This window comes from Poecile atricapillus, chromosome 13 (genome assembly GCF_030490865.1).
Source record: "Poecile atricapillus isolate bPoeAtr1 chromosome 13, bPoeAtr1.hap1, whole genome shotgun sequence".
Lineage (NCBI taxonomy): Eukaryota > Metazoa > Chordata > Aves > Passeriformes > Paridae > Poecile > Poecile atricapillus.
In genome coordinates this window covers 7,992,916-8,017,906 of record NC_081261.1, presented here as the reverse complement: position 1 = coordinate 8,017,906, position 24,991 = coordinate 7,992,916, and the positions used below count along the sequence as shown (strand labels likewise).

Below are 24,991 nucleotides of genomic sequence, written 5' to 3'. Positions count from 1 at the left end.
AGTGAACACTGTTTGTCCCCAGCTACTGTCATCGGTACCTTAAGCAAATCCTGGTGTTACCATGCAATGGTATGGGTTTGGGAGCTTTACATTATTTTCCAAGTCCATAAATGTCAGAATCCAGTATAAAAAAAGGTCAATATATTACTGTCAAAAGTGTTTTTTTTTTCCTTTTTTTATACAAAAATTAAAAGATCAAAATATATCACATTATTTACATATTGTGCTTCATGCTTAGAGTTCACTGAAAAAGAACACACAAACAAACATTTTAATCAGAGAAATGCTCCATTCATTACACACTAACCTTATTGTTAATACTGTAAGGATTGGCATTCATATTTATTTTAATATTAATGGTACAGCCAAACAAATTTCACAGAATGAAAATCTTTTATACACTAAGGGTGTGCTCGCATTCTAACTGAGGGTTTGCAACCAGTTTATCATGCTGGTAACTCCAGCTGTGTGCACCCAGCACATGCTTACAGCTGGGTTAGTAATTCCACTCAGCTTCAGTGTTATACTCTTGTTGGAGAATGAGAGTTCTCCTACAAGTCTGGATCAAATCCTCATCTTACAGGAGGCCACATCTCTCTCCTCATTCTCCCAGGCTGCCAGGAGCGCTTCCAGCCAGCTGCTCCGCCTGCAGGAGATGCTACAGATTACCTGCACCCAGGGTGCTGATCCCAGCACTGAGGCGGTGCAGTGGTTGTGAGTTATGACTACAGTGGCAGAGGAGTTAGAAAAGAAATGTTTGGAACTCTGTAACAAAGAAACAACCCGCTGGTAACTTCTCAGCTGGGAGGGTATAGACTGAGTAAGTCCCACTAGCAAATGGTGCAGCATTTCCATGGGTGGTTCCTAAGCTTCCTTGGCTATAATAAAAGCCTGAGCAAGCCTGTAAAAAAGCATTTTGCTGACAGTGTTAACAATGATTTGTCATGCTTAGAAAGTTTTTGGTGCTCCCAGCACCAGTGTAGAGCTGGGGGGAACAAGACCTGAAGCTGCTGGAATCCTGCTCTCCCAAGGCATAATGTCATGTCTGCCAGGCCTGTGAGCTGTTAAAGCATGTGCAGCAGTGCAATCACCATGCAGGGGAGCAAAATTACTCAGGACTGTTCAAGGATATTATTAAGGTTACTGTACCTTATGCCAACATCCTGCTACTGGCAGTCCGTCTGGTCCCTGCAAAATTGAATTTACAGATTCAGTTTTCCTGACAGTGACTTAAGTGTCAGACGCAAAAACCTGAAGTTCATTTGTCACAACAATGAAAGGCTTAGCAGCACTGTTAATTACCATGCAAAACCCATTTACTGTATATGCACAAAAATTAATATGCAGGCAATGTCATCCATGTGTCACGCACAACACAAAATTAAATACACCTCAGGGTAAAAAAAAAGAAAAAAATTGGAAATTACGCTTTTTTCCTTTAAACAAAGAAAACATGTATAAAGATTTGAAATCACAGTTCATTAACTTCATAATCTGCTTTATAAGGTAGTGTTTTTTGCAATCAGACATATATATGGAAAGCATGATGTGGGAATGTATTTTTTGTTAAAATGTGCTTTTCTGTTTGGGGGAGGTGATATAGGTATTTTTTTTCCTAGATGGTATCCTAATTGTGTTAAATTTGATCCTGCAGTACTTAGTTTCTTTAAGAAATCTTGAGTTGCTGAACTAAGAATAGGATGAGTTGTGGACAATGCAAAGGGTGTGAAAATATTTGTCATGTTCCACTGGAGATACAAGAAACATACAAAAATCAGAAAGCCAGAAGAGCTCTCACTGACCAGGAGGAGAACACTGGAAAGGAAGGAGCCCCTAAAAGAGGAACGAGCTATGTATGACCAGCTATCTCAAGACACTTCAGAAGAAATAGCTGACTTCAGCTGCCTTTCCTGATGCTGGATTTTTTTAAGGCTCTTGGATCTCCAATTACATTAATTTCTGCATGTAGAGCCAGAGAGAGCACACAAGCACTGACCCTTCCCTCAGAGCCACCTCCAGACTCATGAGGGGTGGGAAGATGTGGATGCAGCAGAGAGAACTGCTAGTGCAAATACAGGTCAAAATGCAATTTTACATTTTTTACTGTAAATGTTAGTCATCACATATTTTGTATTCTGTATTGATTTTATATGTAAAATAGCCTATGCCCAATAAAACAGATGCAGTGAAGTAAGGTAACCCTCTCCAGCTACTCACAGTGTAAGAAGTCATGCTTTCCTTTAACCTTAGTTAGAAAACACACTTTTTTTTCTGCAGACACAGTCAATATTTTGGTCCATAACTATTAAAAAAAAGGTAAAATGCATACATTTGCCAGAGTTGTCTGGGGGTGATGGGTACGGGGGACAAGGTGCAGAGTGGCTGCTTGACCTAAAATGTCCTGACCTGCGTTAAAGTGCAGCCTAATACTGATGGTCAGGGGGTTGATTTCTGCCCTGGGCTATTTCTCCTTGTGCACTCAGAATAGTTGTTTTGCCCATCATAAAACTCCACACCTTTCTACCATGTTTCACTTCAGTGACTCCAAAATGGCTCTTCATGGCTGTGTGTGGGGCTCATGCTGATGCTCCTGGACTGAAAGCCTCCGCTGCACCCTGGGCTGCAGAACAAAGTCAACATTCCAACCAACCTGCAACTAACCAGGAAGATGCACAAGTGCTTTACTGACTGGTCATGTTGTAGTTAATTGGAGGAATCACCTACTGCACTTTACAATGCCTTCAACAGAGATAGATCTTGTGGTTTCTGTATAGTTAAGATGGGAGATGCTTGGGAAATAGAACATCTCTGGGGAGTAAATATGAACTTAGAGCAGGCCTGCTGTTAGGAATTGGTTTCTTGGACACATCTGAAAGTAATTTAACTTTTTGAAAGAGTAACAGCTTACTGCCCATTTGTTTCTCTGAGAACAAATCATCTAACAGGCAGCATTTTCTATGGTTAAAAAAAATGAAAATAAAACAATGACCTCTCTTAGCTAGTGGTGCAGAGCCCTTTTGGGGAGCAGACCATGAACCTTCCTGCATAACCACTGGACTCAGCCTAAACTCTGGGCAGAGCTCTGTGCTAACACAGCAAAACCCTTCTGATACAGAGTGCCAGTGGCCCTGCTCTGCAGGACTGGCTGTTCTTTGAGGAAAGCTTTTCAAATACCAGCTGGGAATGGGACTCACAGGGCTGCAGCAGCACAGGCACAAGGGGAACCAAACTGGGCTATAGGTACTGAGAGAAACCATAACTAATTTTGAGCATCTGTTACCATAAAGGGACTGGCATCCCCTGTGTGATCTCCTATGATTTACCCTCCTTATCTGAAGTAATTTTGGCTGGGAAGAAGGCACAACACATTGGCATTCTTCCCCAAATGCTGAAGTGAACCATCTTGTTCCAGCTCTGCTGCCTTGTGTCTTTCCTCTCCCTGGAGGGGTCTGCTCCTAAGGACAGGGCTTAGCCACAGCAGGAACACACACAAGCCATGCAGGAAAGAGCAGATACTGTACCAAAGGGCAGGGCAGGCTCACCCCATCCAGGCCTGGCAAACCTGGGTACCTTTTGCTGCCTGCAATGCTATGATCTCCCTGTTTGGAAAAATAACTGCTTGTTGAGAATGATAAAGGACACAGAGTTACAGAGATAGACACCCATGGTTCAGCACAGGGGGAGGAGGATGGGTCTGGAGCTTCACAGCTCCACTTCTGATGACACAGCGAGTCAGCAGAGTGGTTTTATGGAAGAGAATTCACATGACATGTAGAGTCTGTCATCTGGGAAAGATCTGCTGTACACAAACCACAGATTCACATTTGTAAAAGTGCAGTTAAAGAGATAAAGGGTAAATCACCCAACATGTCAAGAGGGGAAAAAATTAATTGCAGGTCACATTTGATCTTCAGGCAAAATAAAGCATATTGACTAAGGGAGCTTACTGCTGGTATAGTGGATCTACACAACAGCCTTGGCAGCCCTAGCTGCGCTCAGAGAACGAGGAAAAGTCACACGTTCAGGGGACAAATGGGTTTTAGAATTGTGGAGCAAGCAGCTGGCACTCTTAATTAGGTGCCTCTGAACTAAGTTCTAAACTGCTACATTTAAGCACTTTCAGTTCAGTATTTGATACTTCTCATCCCACAGCTTCAAAGCACTTCAGGAAAAGGATCTCTAGTTTTAGCCATTATATGAAAAACAGTAGTGAAAAGAAGGTAAATTTTACCACATCAAATAACTGCTTATAAACCACTCTAGATTATTTTTTTTTTTGGTGGGCTCTGTCTAACGAATGAGAGGTTTTGGAAGTGGATTTGGGAAATGCAGCTTCTGCCCAGGAGGTTTCCTGGAAAGCCCAGTGGGTAGGTGCTGCACGGCGGTGGCCCGGGGTGTGTCTGGGAAGGGACAGCTCTGAGCCACCGGCACAGAAACCATGGGAGGTCTCTTCTCCCAGGGGCACTTCTTGGCAGCCTGGGGAGCTCCAGCTCGTACTTCACTTATTCTTGGCAGAACTGTGATCTATCAACCCCAACATGCTCCGCCTGCTCATCCCTCGCTTGGTTTGCAGGGATGAAGGGATGGAGCTGGCCTTGTTTTCAAATTTCCTCCCATCCCCTGCACCCAGTTGCTCCCTGATTTCAAATATGCTCAGAAGCAAGCATCAAACTATCTCCTGAAGAGCTCTACTGAGGTCCATTGTTCCTAACTACAATAAGAAGGTCTTTACACAAAGATGCTTTATTTTTACTGCTGTGGCTTGCTCCCATTTGGCCAGTGAGGAGCCCTTACAGTAAGCAGTGAACTTCCAGCAGTGCAGATAAACCATTACAAAAAGTGAGAAAACAATAACCATCTGCTCTGATTTACTGCAAAAGAGAGAACTCCCAAATCCTCCCTGCTTTTCCCTGGCTGCAAAGCTGTGCCTGTAAAGCTGTGTCTCCTTTTCAGCCCCGGCAGCCCGTGCTTAGGATGGGTGAAATGAAATGAAAGACGTACCACGGGACAAGGCTGATCCAGTCCGGGAGGGCCTGGCTCCCCCTTCTGTCCTTTGGCCCCTTTTCTCCCTGGTATTCCTCGTTCACCCTGTCAGCACAACAGGAAGATATCAGAGCAAGGAGAAGGAGTACTTCATGTCTCACAGCACTCGCAGAGTCCCAGACCCCAGCTAGAGTAAGGACACTTGCATTAACATGACCCCAGCTGAGTAGTGAAATCTCTGTGAAAATCTTCAGTTAAAGCTGGGTGGAAATATTCTAATAGATAATTTTATAACAGATTGACTAAATGAGCAGTTTCTGCTGGAACCCAGGTTGGTATCTGACAGCAGGTGGGAGCAGCAGCTTCCAGTTACTGCCCTGTGCTCAGTTGGGCTCCTGGCTCCACCTGGGTATCCCTTTGTTTAAAGGTCCCTGTAACAAAACCTTTGATTTGGATCCATTTTCAAGGTCTATAAACCAAGACCGGTGATTCTTTGCAACCTGGAGCTGTCAGGCTGCTCCATTTCCCCACAGTGTCTGGGCTGGGGGCAAGCTTGCAGAAACCCTTCCAAGTGGGTAGGAATTAATTGCCTGTCCTGCCCTGTGCTGGGAATGTGCAAATCCTTGGGCTGACAGAAGGCCTTTCAGCAGTGGCTCCCAGGGCAAGCAGCACTGCCTGCCAAAAAGAGCAGCCTGTCCTGCCATGAGCATCAGTACAGCCATACCCCACTCACCTTCTCGCCTCTTTCACTTCTCTCTCCTTTCTCTCCTCTGAGACCAGGGAAACCCTGTCACCACAATTTTTAGATGGAAAAAAGGAAAAACAAAAAAGATTTTGTAAGTTTAGTGTGTGAATGGCTCAGTTCAACATGAGCCAACTCCAGCCATCAGCCTGTCTTGCCACAGTGAAGAATGACATTTTCTTCCTGCTGACTTGGTATGTCAGCAATTTCTTGGAAAAGTTGGAGTGCTTCACCACACCCCAGTAACATTACAGCTACTAGAAATGTTCATGTCACTGAATCCAATACAAAGATTCTCAGCTGGAAAGGGAAGCACTGGCAGCACCTTTAAGTGAGCAGTTCCATTCTGCAGTGGAAGTAGCTCAGCAATGGGCCTAAATTCAGCCCTCTCTTACAGCTATCATTCCATGGGCATTGTGTTTAAGGGGAAGCAATCTCTACAGTGTTAGCTACATATTTTCCCAACAATCTCAAGTTACGTGTGTGTTACTTGTGTTTCTACCGTGAATAATTCATGCTTTCCATACTCACATCCAATCCTGGCTCCCCTGGCTTTCCCTGCGGATGTAAAAATAAAAATTAAGAAGCGCTGTATTGATTTTGGTGTTGCAGACAAACTTAGATCCAGTTGGTTTAACATGGTAGTGAGAGCATGGGCTCATCCAGGAGCCCCTGGGATTGGAGGCTGCTCCTTTGTCATGCACCAGGGTAGTGCTGGTCCAGCTCTGCAGTTCGGGCTGGACTCCCCACAGCAGGATTTTACAGCCCCTATTTTAGGATTGCACACCAATGTCCCTGCTCCTCTCCCACACCCGTGATTACCTTTTCTCCTTTGGTACCAGGTAAGCCAATGAGCCCTGGAGCACCCGGGAGACCCTTAAATTAAAAAGAAACAAAGCATTAGGATTGTTTCCTGTGAGACAGGTTTCTGTCAACAGCCAGAAATGAGATTTGGGAAAACAACTCACAGCAGGTCCGGTGTCACCTTGGTCCCCCTTCTCACCACTGTCACCTTTTTCTCCCTTTGCTCCATCCAAACCCTGCAGAAATGAAATAAATGAGCAAAGGAGACCTGGCAGCTCTGGCCAGGGCAGCCCCTCCTGCACCCACCAGCTCCCACCCCTGCTCTGGGGTGCTTACACCCACACTGCTGTTGATGTCTGGCTCTTGACCACATCATATAAGAAAATAGCTGAAAATGCAGGTTATAAGCCTTTTGGTTTGGAAACCCTGACTCTCACCAGCCCTCAGAACTTTGTCCTGGAGGAGGGGTTTGGATTGTAAATGCTTGGAAGGAAAAATGGCTTGTTTTCCAAAATGCCAACTGCTGAACAGTGTAACCAAGGGATGTGTTGTGACAACAGTGACAAAAAACTCAGTCTCCAGAGCTGACAGGCCTTTGTGAGCCTGTAAATAATGCACTGGCAGCTGGGAAACTGGGTGACATTCAATTTATTGACTTACTTTAGGCCCCTGGATTCCTGGAGGACCCTGTGGGAAAGACAGTGTTACATTTGAAAAAAAACCCTGAATTTAAAAACATACCCCAAACTTTCTTTCCCAAACGATTTATTGCTCAAATTACAGGCTGACAATGGTCAAATACTTCTTTTCAAGACAGGTGGCAGTTTATTTTTTTCTCCAATATCAAATCAGAGGGCAGGGGAACTGAAAAGGCGCACTCTGTGTAACACGGGACAATAAAGCTCTGCAACACAAGCCCCCAAATGCTTTGCTGAAGAAAGTGAAATGAAGCTCTGAGGGTGGCATTGTGCCACCACAGCCCTCCACACCTGGGCAGGGCTGGGATAACTCCCAGGCTCTGAGTGCCACCTGCTTTTGAAGCATGGTCTCTTAAAGGTGAATCTTGGACCCAGCAAGACACCCAAGCCTTCCCAATGTCCTTGACAGCTCCTTTTGGAGCACTGTAGGCACCAAACCCCTTTGATATCTCCATCAGAAGTGCTCTGTGTGTTCATCACCACCCAGTGCAGCTGATGGCAGAACACTAAATGACTTTGGTGAATTTAGGGAAATACAGACACTGTCATGGTTCAGAACAGGTTTTCCATCCCACAAGATTTTATTTTCTCCCAATGAGCAACATGGATTTTTGCAAAATGAGCCATAAGCTCTGATGTACTCTCTTAAATCAGGTGCTTTAATTTCTCCAAAGACAAATCAGACTGTAGCACTTCCCTGATTTTTTTTCCCAGATTTAAAACAGCCTACAATGATTAAACAGAACAAACCACCCTTGTCCTTATCTATCATATTCAATAACAAATCTGCAGGAATCGCTTCCAGAGTCCTACCATAGGGCCAGGTAATCCGGGGGGTCCAGGCTCAGGTATGATCTGCAGAAGGGAATTAAACAGCAGGTTAACAAGGCTGGGCAACAGAGAAGATGGTTCAGGAGTGGAAACCTCACAAAGCTCAAAATCATTATTTTAATTAATTATTAAAATTAACACAATTAATTACAACAGCGGCATCCAATATCTCAACCACCAATACAAAATCTAAAGTAACTTTGTAGTGCTGAGTGTCTGAACTGGTCTTCCCTAATGAATAAACCCCATTTAGACACTTGTAGAAAGCAGTTGGGTTTTGCTGATAGATATGGGACTGGTGGGTCTATCCTGCACCCCAGCTTTGCCTGATCCTGTCTCACGAAAGAGACTTTATGTTGCCAAGATCTTACGTGATTATTCTGCAGACATGGTGACCCAGTGTCTCCTTTTTCTCCTTTGTCTCCTTTTGGCCCTTCTGCTCCCTGAAAGATAAAAATGTGTCACTCACAAGGTGCATCTTCCAGGAAAGGAAAAATGAGAGAAAAATAAGTTTGTTTCCCTCTAAACACAAGCCTTGGCTCAAGCAAGGCTCATGGTCATCTCCAGGGGACTTTGAACAAGTATTTTCTCGTCCTTGATACATTCTCAATAAGCTGATTAGAAATGGAAATTCAAAGCTTCCACATCCACCAGCTCCACAGTAAGGTGGTGTGGAGAGGTCATTGCTTAAATCAGCCAACCCAGCCCCATTCTGAGCATTTGGAGAAATCAGAGCATTAAAGAACCAAGAGCAGAGGGACAGGGACAGACAAAGGGACATACCGGGGGACCTGCTGAGCCCATTTCTCCTGTCTCTCCTTTCTGCCCCATGATCCCCATGCTGCCCTGGTCACCCTTTGCTCCTTTGGGACCCTGCAAGTTGAGAGAAAACAACAGGTATAGCAGAAAACTCTTAAAATAACCCCCCAACAGCCACTTTTGCCTTTCTGCTGTTTCCTTCCGCATGCTCATGAGAAAATGTTTAAACATTCAACCTCACAGATGCCAGTTCTGAGGGTGCAACAGAATTTGGCTGGGCTGCAGGAGGGATTGCAGCCCTTTAGGGTTGGGAAGGTTTACAAAAAAGACTTGAGACAGCATCTGATGAACTGCTCATGAAAGGAGCCCCTTTAGCTCGGCAGATGTGGCCACGAGCAGCATCAGCACGCTCAGAGCAGAGCAGGGGCTGCAGGCAAAGGGCCATCAATTCAGGGAGACACAGCTGATACTACACAGCAGAGCTCACTCCTGGCAGGCTGGATTTGCTTTTCACAGACACACAGGAAACTTCCTTTTCATTTGCCTCCTGGCAAGGTCTCGCTCAATCCAGCCGTGCCTCACTCACCTTTTCACCATCCATTCCAGGTGGACCTGGCAAGCCCAGCTCTCCCTGAAGGGACACAAAGAAAGGGGAACCCATGGTAAATTAAATTAAGAATTCATCTTGGGAAAGCATTGTGCAAGGAAATGAGTTATTCACACACAACTGTTGTTGTTATGGATTTGCCACTGTCAGGCTCAGGACCAAGGAGGCATCATTGAGGCACCAGCATCACCAGCTGATCTGAATATTGACTCAGAGACCTCAAAAGGCACCAAAATCCTGTCCTATCCCATTCTTTCAAGAGATACTTTTCTACAAATTACATTCTTCTTTTTAAGGTGGCTACAGCTGGCTGCAGGTTACAGACTACTGCTTGTGAAGCAGGAGGACAGCAGCTCCTGGGACACAGTGCTGGGACAGTAAACAGCACACGGGGAGGTGGCTCAGCACAGCCATGGGGCTGCCAGCTCCTCTCACAACTGCTTCTCCCACTAGAGGGTCTGGGATGTCACCTGTCAGGTGTGGGACTGGGATGTCACCTGTCAGGTGTGGGGCTGGGATGTCACCTGTCAGGTGTGGGGCTGGGATGTCACTTGTCAGGTGTGGGACTGGGACTGGGCTGGTTTGGGGGACAGCATCCTCTGGAAGAAGCTGAAGGCCAGAGACAGGTCAACAAAATCCTGGCTTTTGTGTGAAAGACAGCTTTTTTTCAGCCAGAGAATGGGCTAAATAGTACACATAGCCTCAAACTCCTCTGCAGGCTGCTTCAACTGCCTTATTTTAGCTTGGGAGACTCGTCATGGAGAGCTACTAACAACCATGTTACTTGGCAGAGGTCAGGCTCACCTTGGGACCTGGAGTGCCTTGGGGGCCCGGTGGCCCTGGGGGACCTGGTGGACCCTGAAACACAGCAAACAAAACAGGGTTATCATGACTAACATGAACACACCACGCTGTCCTTGTGCTGTGGGGAACAGCAGCTCCCAGCCAGGATCTGCCAGAGACACTCAGGTGAGCAGAACTGCCCGGACACCGAGGGGAGCTCAACTGACACAGAGTGACCAGGGCTCCTCTGCCACGGGGTTCTTCATGCAAAACAGAACACAATGGGAGAAAGGCAGGCACACAGCTGCAAATACATGGGTTAAGAGGCAAAATGCCTTTAGCTGGAGGCAGGACCCAAAATCTAAAGGTCTCTTTTTGCATCCTGCCTGCTCCAGCCAGCCAACCCTGGAAGCAGCATCGTGCTGAAAACAGTGTCAGCCAGCCAGGGAGGTGCAATTAAAGAGGGGGAAAAAGGAGTTTGTGTGAACACAAACAGCAGGAAAACCTTGCACACTTAAAGAAGTTATTTTTCCTGGGCACTGCTGGACACAAAGACCACAAACCACCTTGAGATGAACAAATATTTTCCAACTTGCAAATTATTTCAAGCAGCAAAATTTGTAGTCTCGCTCAGATGAAAGCCAAACCAGTATTATATCCATGGAGCATATTCTCCATGGCTGCACATTCAAATGCTGTTACACTTAGTCACACTGGAAGCCTTTCCAGAGCCTTGTCCATCAGACAGGCCAGTGCACAAACACTGCAAACAGCGAATAAGCAGGAAAACAGCAAAGTTAGTGAGGCTCAGCAATGTGCCCCTCAGCAGTCTCTGCATGCAGAACATGAGACAGGGTCTGGGTTCAGCACATGAAGCCTCCAGACATTTGATGGAGCCTCTCCAACCACTGCTCTCCACAAACTCCCCTCCCAAAGCTGCGTGCCATGCAGACACCTGGCAAACGGAAATTACCAGCACTTTGTGTATCCCTGCAGCCTGTTATAAAACAATTAGGATGGTTCTCAAATATGTCTGTAATCAAGTATTTATTCTATTCAGCTTATTTCATCCTAGTGAAAAGGTCAGGGCACTGTTCAGTGGTGCAGGTTAAGGCTTGGGTGTCGTTCCCCCTCCTCCCACATCCCAACTGCTGCCATCAAGCTCCACCAATGCTTTTGCTGCTACACCCTAAATATCCTCAGCCCCCAGATTCAATCAGCTCTTTCTTCCCTCCCAACCAGCTCTGTGCCAAGACAGAAATCTCAGGAGGAGACATAGGACAAGGGTGGACACATTGCCACAATGTCACTGTGGCAGAGCTTGGCAGATTTCTGTCCTTTCCCACGAAGAGCAGGACCCAGCTTGGCGCAGGGCTTACCTTGAGTGCATCCTGGACTCGGCCGTCGTAGTCGATCACGACGGTGTCTCCCTGCTCCCCTTTCAGCCCAGGGGGACCCTGCAGGCAGGGATGAATCCTGCTTAATGTTACAGCTCTGAGAGGTGGCTGGTATGAAAGCAAAGACCTGACACGCAGCGTTTGGGGGTTATCACCTTACAAACACCATGGATTTAACCTGTGCTTAGTCTGACAGCTGGAACTGCCAAACCTCAAAAGGCCATCAATTTGTGTAATGGAGGAGTGCATAAAAATCCTCACTGGATTGCCCCTATTCCTGGCTTCCCTCTTGAAGGGTCAGAGGATGGTCACGAGGATAAGAAAACTGGACTTGACTGATTTCCCATGTCAGCATTCAGTACCTGTGCAATCTCTTGTTTAAATATGCACCATCTCTATTTTCTGACACTGAACTGATCCTGAAGCAATTCATCCACATACTAAGCAGAAAGAGTTGGTGGGGAACAGCTAAGGTTGAGACAAATACACAGCTCTAAATTGAAATCCTGAGCATCCATACCCGGGGTCCAATGGAGCCAATTCCTCCCTTCTCACCAGGTTCACCCTGAAAATCAAAAATCACATTTATTTCAAGGAGACCAAGAAAAATATAAAATATTTATCCTAAAAGTACTCTACCCACCCATAAAGATATGCTTTAGATTCAGAAAAATTATGCCACCAACAAGGGGCTGCTTCTCCTAGCAGAAAAAAAATTTGACTTGAGAGTGAATATATTTTGCAAAAAACAATGTTGGTGTAACAACAAGGGAAGTAGAGGAGGTTGCATTGCAGGGGGAGTGGAGTGGCCAGCTCAGGGCTGAGCTCCCTGTATGGGCTGTGCTGCTCTCCAGCTCCTCTCCCTGCTCCAAGTGTGCTGAGCTCCACCTCTTTGTGCTGGTTCCACATGGCCCCCGTTGCTTCAGGCTGAGTTTTGCATGTGGAAAGTTTCAGCCGAGATGTTTAAACCATTTTCAAGGGTGAGTATAAGGAAAAGGTCTGTGCCAAATTGTTCTTTTTTTCTTTGTCTTTTTTATTTTTCCCCCTCCCCTCCTTTTCATAATTATTTTTTTTTTTTAATTGGAGAGTTTTAAAAAGTCAGAGTACTCCTACAGCACTGACCAGAAATTCTGTTCAGGATTCAGAAGATGTCCCATTTGCCACACCTGTATTAATCCCCTTGCTGACCAAATTAAAGATCTCCAAAAAGTAAAAAATGGTAAAAATAAATAGAAAAAACCTAAATTCAATCAGCACTGCTCCTGTGGTTCTAGAAAAAGTTTACTAAATTTCACCAGAGCCCACTTGCTTCCTCACACACACTTTCTTGCCCAATAAGTAATCACAACTCTTTGGTATAGAAAATATTACTGCATCCAGATCCTGCTGAATACAAAGGTGAGGGGGTAAATAACAGCCCATGGATGCTGTCCAGGTCTCCTCACCACCACTTAACAAACTCAGACTAACTGTATCTCTTTTGGAGGTCAGGAGGACAGGACAGCTCACAAGTGCTTGGGGCTCTGAAGCAATTCCACAGACCTCAATAACGTGGGATCAAAATGTGACCAGAATTCTACCTTTTTTGAGGAAAAAAGGCAATTTAGTGGAATATGTGCAAGTAGATGACTTATGAACTCTTATACTGATCTCTGCTTGAACCCAGCTTTCATCAAATCACCAGGAAAAGTTAGAACACTCTTCATATCTCTCCTTTTGTGTCAGTTTTGGCACTTTATGAGGTTTTAGAAGGCAAAGGCCCAAAACACCTCCTCAGCTGGAAGCCTCTGCAGCAGCAATGCTGTGCCCACAGTTCCAGCTTTTCCTCACCTTTAGTCCTGGGAAGCCATCTGTGCCGTTCTCTCCCTTGGGACCCACGCTTCCTTTTTCTCCCTGAAAACAAACCCATTTAAACAAATACTATACAGGGAGGATGGAGAAAAGATTTCTTCAGGTTATCATTTTCTTGATTTAGCTTCATTTTACATACACAAGGGAGCAGAGCTCTGCTTTCAGCTGTAAAACACATCACCCTGCCCAGGTGCAACCGGGGAGGTTTTGAGATAAAAATGAAGCTTTCAGATTCAGCAGTTTGGCTGTGGGTGGTGTGTTCAGCCATGAAGCTGGTCCCAAAACCACAGCATAGAATAATAAATTCACAATGTTTTGTGTTGGAAGGGGTCTTGAAGATCACCCAGTACCAATCCCTGCCATGGGCAGGGACACCTTCCACTACCTCAGGTTGCTCCAAGCCCTGTCCAGCCTGACCTTGGACACTTCCAGGGATGGGGCAGCCACATCTTCTCTGGGCACTCTGTGCCAGGGCCTCCCCACCCTCAGAGTTTCTTGATCTTTTTCCACACCAGAGAAGAAATGTTTCTCATCCTGCCCCACCTGTGATATGGTGCCAAAAAGCAGACAGCAGCAGATGTGTCCAACACATGCATTAGATGGACACAGAGCAGGACTTACCTTAGGGCCCACAGGTCCTGGTTCCCCAGGGATCCCATCATCACCCTGATGGAATAAAATATAAAAAGTGAAATACACAGACCTTGTATATACTTAGTAGGTTCCAACACATCATTTGACCTCACTGAGTGTCACACAGACCTGAAACCCACTCAGGTTTGAAGGCAACCAGGGGAGAGCTGCAGCAAGGAGCACAGGACGCTCCAGCATGGTCCCCTCTTCCCACCCAGCCCTGCCTCTGCCTCCCCTGCTCCTGGGAAGGTGGACAGGCATCTTCCAGAATTTGCTTACAGCAGACCCTGGCAAGGTCTTCTCCCATCTTGAACAGAAATTAATATTAAATTCCCTAAGGTCTTTTGTGTCCCAAAGACCTCCTGTAAGCTGCCACCCATCCTCATGGACTTCATCACAAGTCACCAACACCCTCTGACAGGAGGTTTTCTGGTTTTGCTTGTGCTTTGTTGTTCTCCTGGAGTGACACCACTTCATGGGTACTGAAGAGATTAGTTTTACCAGCCAGTTATGAAATATTTAAGCCAAATTCTGCAGAACACCCATGGCCACCCCTGTTTTGGGCCAAATCAGTAAGCAGGAAAGGGTGGGCCCTGTCAGTGCTTTGATTTCACCTAAAGGCAGTGATTTATCCACTTCTTGATGGCACCACTGGGAGAGAACTGAGAGCTTGGACATGTGAATCTCTCACAATCATCAATGCCACACCCAAGCAGCATTCCTGGCCCTCAAGTGGACATTTCCCACAGGACTGCATGGTGATGGCCATCCCAGGAATTCCAAACCCATCCCAGGGCCCCTGGGCAGAGAACATCCTCCAGGCACCTCTTGGTTCATTGAATTACTGGAGAGAAAGGGCCCAAGACCTACTGCTTTGCTTGGCATTTGCTGTTTCATTCTTTGTCTATTGGGCAGATGTGGCTGCAGCTTCTGGCTTGCTTGTGGAAATGAAAGCCAGGCTGCAGGCACAGCCATGCCCAGCTCCAGGATCGTGTGGGAGGGAAACTGAGGGAACACAGGGAAGGGCATGGCTTCTACACCAGTCTCTTGCAGTTGTTTCCCTAGCCAAGCAGAGAGCAAAGTAAAGAAAAAAGAACAAAAACTAATAATTAAAAAAAAAAAGCACCATTTTACCTTTTTCCCTTGGACACCAGGTTCACCCTTCAGCAACATCAACAGAAGAGAAAGAAATTTAGGGCCATAACAGAAAATAATTACAGAAAAAAATAAATAACAGAAAAAAATCATGTGGATAATCAAAATTAATTGTAAAATTAAAATACTTGACTTCTGATCATATTTATCCTCCACAAATGTAAGAAAGCATGTTCCCACAGCACAGCAGATTCCAGCCCCCTGTGGCTCCCTCCATCCCCATTTCCAGGTTTGAGCATGGGCAGTGAATGTGATACTGAGGAAGTGACACACTCAGACATTTACACCCCCTGTCAATGCCTTGGCATTTTGTATCTGATATATACTGATGAGTTCAAGTCCACTGCAAAATGCTTATTTTCATCCCCACCCCTCTTATTCAGCATTATTTTAAGAATTCGCATTAAAGTTAGGCAGATTATTACCCACCTTTGATCCTGGAGGTCCTCTGGCACCCTGTTGAATATAAGAGTGATTAGTTTACTTGTTTGACAACAGAGAAAAATGGGATAAAAGCATTTCTAAGAGTATTTTAATTCCAAGAAAAAAAAAAAAAAGACAGAGATGTCAACTTCTCATGTTCCCATACAAATAGAGCTGTGTTTGTTCTCTGTGCTCCCAGTAAATAATATCCTTTCATGGTTCAATTATTTTATGTATAATAAGCACTTTTTTATCCAACATAAATCTCAGCAATTTGGAGTTACAATGCCAGGTGGCTTCAGAGGGGCAGGTGTAAGGATACAGGAGCACCAGATCCCTCCAGAAGAGCCAAGGGGACACAAAAACCAGAGTATTTTGTCCCCTGGACAAACATCCATTTTAGGGCACTTGTAATTAATTCCATGGGTTTTTTTTTGTCCTCCATAAGCAATGACACAAACCCACTTGCTGCAGTGAGCTGAAGGGTGATGTACAATGGGGGTGAGGGGCACACACACAGATGCTTCTGGGCATTACTGACCATCACTCCATCCTCTCCTGGCTCGCCTTTGAAACCCTGCAAAAAATAAAAAGACCAACATTGAAACTATTACCTCCCATTCTCCAAATTAATTCTCAGCAATAATTAGAATGTTCCAATGTGTTATGTTTTAGCCTATTTTTTTATTAAATGTATTGCCAGTGGTCTTCAGATTTGCAACAGGTATCAATTTCAGATTTGCAAAGGGTATGGATTGGGGAAGAGATCTCCTGGCTCTGTGACAGCACCAGCACCTGCAAATACATGCCCCAGGTCCAGCTCTGTGCTCCCAAACTTGAGATGGAAGATCCCCTCCTGCTCCCCTGCCCCACACCCCAAGGCTTGTCTCTATGAGCCACCTTTGGAGCCCAGCTGTGGCTCAGGCTGGGGACTCAGTGGTTGTGGTGGCAGCACTGGGGAAGGGGACACCCTTCACCCTCCTGTCCCTCGTGGGGTGGGAACTGCCTGATGTGTGCTTGCTGAGCATCTCCCGTCCTTACAGGGGGGCCTGGAGGTCCTCGTGGGCCATCCTTTCCCGTGTCCCCAGGAGGCCCCCGGGCACCTGGGGGTCCTGGTGGACCAGGGGGGCCTGTGGCTCCATCTCGACCTTGATCACCCTGGAAGAAGTTCACACAGACATGGTGAGATGAAGCAGTGTTGGCAAGGGGTGGTCTCAGGGTGTCCACAACACATGCACTGCATCCCTGGGCCAGTACCATGCCCTCTGCTATCCCAGAGGAATTTAACTGCAGCTTCCAGTTGGGAAAGCTGAAAGTGAACTCACTTTTATGCCATTTGGGTCTGGTTCCTCAACCAGGGTTGTACTCAACACCTTCCAATGAGATTTAATCTGCTTAAGCCCTTACCCAGTGACTGCCTGCATGGAATCTACCAACCCAACTAGCACCCAGACCAACCCAGGCTCACAACATGCTGGCAGGAAGCATGCACACACTGCCATGGCTCGGTGCACTACGCCACAAAACCACACAAAAAAGTGGCAGTGCTTGATCTCATCCTTTACAGCCAGCCAAGGTCACACGTGAACATCCCGAGCTGCTCACACCTGCGGGTTTTGGGTGCAGAGAACACGCTGTGTCCCTGTGGCTGTGAGGGTTTGGTGGGTGCCATTCCCAAGGGGAGCATCCCATGGGGCTCCAGCCTGGGAATCAGCTCCTGTCCCCCACCACCCAGCACAGCCCAGCCCTGGGGCCATGGCCCAGCCCATCCATGAGGCTGCACAATGGGAAAACCTCATGGAAAGGCGGCCTCGTAAATCTTTTAGCAACATCTGGGAGAGACAGCAGCGAGGCAGTCAGAGGGCTGTGTTTAATATGTGGTCCACCCTCAAATCAGGGACAAGTGTGGGATTTTTCAGAAGTCCTTAAGTGACTTAGCAGCACAAGTCCCATGGCCTTTCAACAAGATCTGGGCTCCTAAATCATTCACATCCTTTTTCAAAAAACCCAATTGCAAATGCTGAACGCTGCAACCAATTATGTTGAGTTTCCCACTGAATTTTTCCTAATTACAATGTCCCATTTAGAGTTCAAGGATTTAGATTCCTTTTAATGCATTTTTATTTTACAATACCAACAGCGTTTATATCAAATTTATAGGACTTTGCTGCTTGATTCCCAAATCTCACAAAGAACCAAATGCTAAAACCGACTAGTTTTATGTTCCTCTACTTTGACAATGCCTGCTCCCTAAATTCCAATGGGACTTCAGTCAAACGTGCTCCCAACAAGCATCTCTAAACACAGCCATGGTTGTGGCAATTTAAAATAGCAGCAGTGCACTGTCAGCCAGAAAAAAAGCAAGTGCAGCTCAAACTATCACAGCAAACCAATGGCAGCAGATTTGGTGTCTACCTTGAGCACTCGCCGGCTAAAGACAAGCTGATCATTAGCCAGAAATCCATGATTGAGGTGGGGAAAAGCCATCTACATCCAGGGAAAGTGGGAAGCAGAAGAAGAAAGAGCAGCAGTTTAAGAGGAAAACACAGCAGAAGAGTGAGTTTTAAAGGCTACAGCAATATATAATAATTTTTTTTTTTTAATAATTAGTTGATACATTTGAAAATAATAGCCTAGGTAGCCAACACTGGGATTTAGTGTTCTGGGTACACTGGATCTTTGTAACAGGACAGACTGAGGGAAACAAGTATTTTTTTTACTAGTTTACTGCACAATAGGACATTCAAAGCAGCTGGGACAAGGATTCCCCTACTGCAGAATAAAGAGTATTATTCCAGTAAACCCCATAGGGGATGATATATCCCAGCATTTCCCTGAGACCTAATATTGTATTTGTTTTCAGAGGCTCAAATGAATATTGATGTATTCCCAGCCTGCAAATTGCAGATAAATCTCCCAGATTTATATGATGCAAAAACAATGTATTTAGACTGTGTCAGTAGTCATTGCTATTGTGTTTTAGCCTTTGCACTCATCTATCTAGGGAGAAGCAGTAAGACATTTCCTTTCTCAGGACACCACGTGCATCTCCCTTGTCCCCCATCACCCATCCCTGTACACATCCATAGGAGAATGAAGAGGGTGGAGTGAAGCCACAAGAAGCCCCGTGGGAGCACACAGCAAAGCCTCCATGAGGATTTTTGGAGGGTTCTGGGAAACAACCCTCTTTTCAAAATTGCCAAAGAGCTTTTAATCCTTGTACACCGATAACAGAAAACCCCAAACCTCAGTTTTGGGGAGAATAGTGCACTGGCAAGGCCACCTCCTGCTCAGCCTCCCAGTGCAGGTGTTTTAAACACCATCATGTCAAGAAGGCAGGAGAAAAGTAGTCAGATAGAAAAAAATAATCAACCCCAAAAAAGAAACCCTACTAAGAATTTTTTTCAAGATGTAGAGAGGGACTTTAAGTTCAAAACTCAGTTAAACACAGTTACTTTTGGGAAGAAGATCACTGAAATACTGAGAAATTGAAATTAATGACAACACAGAACCCTTACACATGGCCAGGTCCTCCAAATACTACAGAAACCACCAAAAAGACTCTACTGAGAACAAAGGGTTTTGTGGTAGACAGAAGGGACACAGTTCTGTGGCTCATTATGTGCATAAAGTACACAAGAGCATAAAGTGGGATTTTCATAAAAGCCCACAGAGCAAAACAGGAACTGAATTTTTTTTCTTGTCTCTCAGACTGGTGAACATCATCCAAATAAGCACGTTCCAAGCCCAGCCCTATCTGTTTTAATAGAAAATAACAATTTGCATTTGCTCCAAGGCCAAACACACCATATCCCACCAAATCCAGCCATCACACATTTAATTTTAAACAGCCCCTGTTACAGATGGGCCCATGAGAGGTGAACAGCCCTGAGTGATACTAAATAGAGAGACACCATCCCTGGTTCAAGAAACATCCAGGCTGCAGAGAGCCAGTCTCTAGGAGAGGGGTTAAGTGTGATGGAGTAACATATTCCTGCTCCAAAATGCCCAAAGCATCTGGTTTCAAGGCACAGGGCTAACAGGCTGTTGGGTCTGACCCCGTGTAGCTCTGGAATATTGGAGCACAGAAACCTTGAACACTGCTAATTTCCAGCTTTAGAGTCCTTGATGTAGCCATTTCAACATAACACTTCAAAGTAAGCAAATAATAAAATAAAGGTATCCATAGGTGTCTGTTGACTGCCACAGAGAGCTCTGCAGGATGCTTCCTGTGCTGAGTTTTTATCTGCAGTGTGAGCTTGGCAAGCAGTTACAATTTTGCAGAAAATAAGGGAGGAAAAGCTCCTTTTGTGTCTGCACTGAGCTGCAGAACTGATTCAGCCACGCCAGTGTTTGGCCCCCAGCAGCTCTGGATCCAGGAGATGCTGGAGCCATCTCCATCAGCACTGGCCATGGGCAGGCGTGTGCCATGTGGGCCACTGCAGACAGAGCATTTCTCTCACCAGCTGAAGCTCATTTTCTCCCTCTGGAGAGCAAAGCTGGTGCTGCTGCTGCCACAGGCTCTGTGCATCCTCCGGCCCAGATGTGCGGAGATTCCTCAACCCCATCATTTGTCTAAACATTTCATCTGTCAGTACGAACAAGATCACCCAGCTAAGTTCATAAATCCAGAGCAGTTGGCCCACTGCCAGCTCAGGGAGCAAGTCAGGCTTATAAAACCAGTCCTTTCCAGGGGTGCAGCAATGTATTTGACTGTGAGAGAGAAGCACAGGCACAATATCAGGGCACATCTGTCCCAACCTTAGCAGCACCCTGCTTCAGCTCCCTCTATCTTCCCAAGAGCAGAGGGGACCTGCCTTTGATTTCTCCCTATAAATACACTTCCATGCATTCTATCAGTACATTTGGGCACATTTATTCCCCATCCTGAGCAGGTGAGGCTGTACAGCATCCTCCCTCTTGCTGCTTACAACAAGGAGCATTCAGTGATGAAGACAACCTAAGGTGATCTCCTTCCTCAGCTTTCCAAAATCACCCTCCAGCATCTGCTACCAGGCACACTCCCATGTGTAATAATCTCTGTGTTTGTCCACACTGGTGGACAGGTGTTTATTACAGGAAGAGAAGCAATGCAGACATGAACATATTCGGTAGCTAATCCCTAATTGCCATCACCTCGCTCCCACCACAGACAGTCCCTCCAATGCCACCCCAAGGATTATTCTCTTTTAATCCATCATTCCTAATGGTAGTGTTTCAGTGTTCACTGACACACTCTAACCTCATTCCACCACCCGTGGACATGACCATTTACAAGGAAGAGGGCACTGGATATAGTCCTAGTTATTTATCTTCCTGTTGATGCAGTGAACTGCATTGACACATCTTTCAAAATCAGCTGAACAAAGCAACCACTGAAACTTGAGGAATAAGATAGATTAAATTCAGAAATAAAAAGTAATCTAGACCAGATGGTATTAAGTTTTGCCTCCTGTTCACAACCCTGAGTGTCTGGAGACATAAAGGGAGCTATTTTCAAAGTCAGGCACCTGTTTTTAGGTCTACTTGTACATGGTTCTGCCAGGCTTTTCTCTCCCTCTTTCTCCCAAATTGTTTTTGAGTCTTTTTCTCACTGTTCTGCAGAAAGTCATAAATAAATAAAAAACTGAAGCAAAATCTGGACAAATGTAGATCAGGAAATGCAAAATATGCCCCCAAAACCCAGCAAATTTTTCTTACTAGATGAAAACAAAGGACAAGTGTTACCTTGAGAGCTGGTACCTGCCCTGCAAGTCCAGACAGAACCTGTCCCAGAGCATCTCCTGCAGCAGGAGGTGAGCACCTGGCAGCACAGAGCCTTTGGAGCCTGAGCAGCACCTCCTTCGGCATTCCCGAGTCGCCAGCCCCAAAGTCACCCACAGCCCTGGCCAAGAAGTGAAAACTCATGTCCCTGTGCTACTGAATCACCTCTTAAAGCCTGTTCTGAGAACGTGGGTGGGCACTTAGACAAAGTGAGACCGTACACTGAGCCCCTCCTTCACCACACAGGCTGTAAATCTCTCTGAGAAATTTTAGGGGCTCTCTGAGCCCCAGGGTGACATTTCCAAACACATCCAAGACAGTGAGGAGCTGCTTCAGAATATGACACCAACTTCATAAAGTGATTTTACAACCTCCAGGGGAAAGAAGAAAAATGTCTCTGAGGCATCTCCACTCAACATTAACCACTGAGGTCCTGGTTATGTTTCCAGCAGTGACATCTAACCCAGGTCAGCCAGCTCTTGAGTGCCAGCTCCAAACTGGGCCTCCTACAGTGACTGGTACACCAGGATTCCAAGACATCCACACAATGGGGTTTCCAGCAGATGCCCATAACCCACAGACAACCATACCTCAGAAACACCTCTTCACCTCGTGGTGAAACCTCCCATCTCATCCCCAACATGGGACACATCCCCCTTGTGTCTCATGGAGACCTGTCCTGATTTCCTTCAGTAGATCTCAACTTCATGCAGCTCCATGAGAAGAAATTTCATGGAATTCCAATAATTTATGTATGCTATAGCTAAAAGAGTTTTCCCTCATCATACAGTTACTTTAAACCCTTTATTTTCAAAGGCAGCCTGGATATGACCTGGATGTCATCCTGCTACCAGGTGGGGAGCTCAGCAAGAGAGGAGGAATGTTTCATCCTGCACAACTCTGTGCTGGACCTCTCCTTGGGACACCAGATCCTACCCCCATATATTGGTGCTCTAATGCCAACAAACAAGGAGCACAGCCTCGGGGGAAACTTCAAGAGAAACATGGAGTCTGTCTCTGACACTGGAAGAGGAAATCAGGGATGAGAAAGCTCAGTAGAAGCAAAACCCTTCATGAGGTACCCAAAGATCTTCAACTCTTTTTTTCCTCATGGCCAAGGTTAGGAAAACCACCACCACAAACAGCTCCAGAGGCAAAATGAAATGTTTCCACAACTGTTACCATACGGTTTGCAGCAAGGCTGCACAAAGCTTTGTTTTGTGCAGTGGCTAAACCAGATTTTGGAATAAATCAATGTGCAGTGTCACTACTTACCCTTGGGCCAATGTCTCCTGCTTCCCCCTGCAAATCAGGAAAAACAGCAAAGGGTCAGAGTCCAAATCTCAACCTTGAAGGACTGAGCACAGGGTCAGCTGGACACGAGTACAGCACACAAGGGAAGTGGCAAGAGTCCTATTGCTTAATGTATTTAAAATTAGGGAGGAGAAGGTTTTGAGACAACACAATAGGGAAAGATTCTGCCCTGGCAGGCAATGAAACAGATAATAAATCAGAAATAGCAGTTTGTTTCCAACTCTAAGGCTCTCCTAGCAACTGCTTATGTCCTTCACATGTGAAAATTAACTTCACTTTCAGTAATGACCTTCTTTGGCTCCTCTGATTGCACGGGTGTCATGCAAACAGAGCGATGGAGCCCAGATCTCTTGGAAGAATGAAGAGAGTTTTATGCCAGTCTCATCACCCACAGTGGCTTACCAGAACCCTGTAGCATGGGTGAGGTCCTGGTCCACACTTCTTCCCCCCACTTTTCTGCAAATTCTTCCTGCCCTCCTGGAGCTTTTCCAAGAGCAATGTGAGAACCCACTGTCACAGCTCCACATCCCAACAAAACCCAGCTGGAATACTGGGACAACCTGAACTTGAAAGAATTACAGCAGCAGGAGGATAATCAGGAACTGCTCCCACAAAATCCACATGTTAATGCACCCTTTACCTTTTCCCCTTTTGGTCCTGGAGGTCCCTGGAAACACATAAGAAGAATCCAAGTTAAGGAACAGCAGAATCACCAATGCATGTGACATTAAAACCAAGGAAATCATATTCATCAATTCACAAACCTGAGGCACATTCTCTATTATTCTAAGGAATACATGCCACTACTTTAAGTTGTGCAGTGCTTGACATGAGCAACACTTTACTGAAAAGCACCCACGAGGTCCTGCCTGCTCCTGCCAGGACAGAGTATGGAGAAGGACCAGAGCAGGGCAGGCAGTGTGACAGCAGCTCGCCAACACATGACTCTAAATAGATGCAAAAGATATCTTGAGGTACTAAATCACTTCTAGAAAAAACACATGCTCAGTATATCATTACAACAATTATACATCTGTTTGAAATAAACAAGGAGGACGGGCTGCTTTCTTTGGCCTATTTGCTGAAGGCATCATTCATCTTCTCTCTGAGCAGCTGCCTGTAGGACAGGCAGAGACACTGCAGCCCCAGAGAGAACCCGAGAGCAACACTCTGATGTGTCTGCTCTGCATTTGCCTTCCAGCACAGAAAAGTACCAAATCTTGGTACCAGTGCAGTGTGTGCTCAAGTGGGACCCAGTGGGATGCAGTGGGGGAAGGTCAGCAGAGAGGCTGGCAGCAGCAGCATCTGCATTCCCATGCAGCCTCCTTCCCACAGTTTTTCTCTAAGCAAGGCTGCTGACCCCTTACTGTCATGGAAGAGATCATGAACAGTCTGTTTTGAGTCTGGATGCGTGATAAATTTGCTTTGTCACTGAGATTTCCCCTGCCTCTCACTCGGGGTCTCACTCCTGCCTGGGGGTGCAGGGCTGTGCTCTGGGGTCTGACTGAACTCCCAGCATGAGGCTTTGCTACTGAAAGCCAAGTCCTGAGCACCAGGCTGGGAGCTGGCCCTTGCTTCTTTTCTTGCCTAATGCTTTATTTCTAGATTTTATTCACATTTTTTATCCTCAGGGTTAGGACAAAAACCAACCACAGCAATGTACAGCTATAATAACATACTCCCTAACTGGATTGAAATAAGTGTCTGGAGTAGCTTTTCAATTGCAAAGCCTGAATTACTTTTATCCACTTTGAAATCCCACTTGGTTTAGGACCAGAATTTAAAAAGATTTCATATGGGGCCCTCTAGTGAAGGTGGAGGAAGAGAATGGGGTTTGGAAACAAAATACAGAGCTGTGACCCTCTGTAGGAACCATTCAGTGGAAGGAATCAGAGCTGGCTAGAGTTCAATTAGTATAAAAATAAAAAAGTCTGTGTTTCTGTAAAATAAGTAAGAAAAGAATGAAGCACCTGAATATCCAAAGGGCTTCCAAGCAAAAATGAAGTCAAGAAAACAGCTCATAAATTAATCCAGTCTGTTCCAAAAAGTATTTCATGGACACTGGGCACCCTCAAGCAGTTCCCAGCTCAGGTTCTTTGGAGGAAAATGGAACCTGCCTTTGGGATCAATTATTTTTATGGTATCACTCTGTAGTGCCAGAAGCACAAAACCAAGATCACTTTGCTCTTCGAATGTGCTACTGGAGTTTATTCCCCAAATTTGGCCTGATGCCCATCTGCAGTCTGTG

General features: G+C 45.7%; 1 protein-coding gene across 1 annotated transcript; it reads right to left on the bottom strand.

Moving 5' to 3' along the window:
• Positions 1–234: 234 nt before the first annotated feature.
• COL23A1 (collagen type XXIII alpha 1 chain) lies at positions 235–16,926 on the bottom strand. Its single transcript, XM_058849135.1, has 17 exons — positions 16,708–16,926; positions 16,132–16,243; positions 14,959–15,149; positions 14,077–14,121; positions 13,435–13,497; positions 12,125–12,169; positions 11,587–11,664; positions 10,229–10,282; positions 9,404–9,448; positions 8,842–8,931; positions 8,430–8,501; positions 7,190–7,216; positions 6,548–6,601; positions 6,228–6,283; positions 5,717–5,770; positions 5,002–5,088; positions 235–244 (listed from the first exon to the last, which is right to left on the bottom strand). The coding sequence occupies exons 1-17, from the start codon at positions 16,924–16,926 to the stop codon at positions 235–237; spliced, it is 1,302 nt and encodes a 433-aa protein (XP_058705118.1).
• Between the last annotated feature and the right edge of the window lie 8,065 nt (positions 16,927–24,991).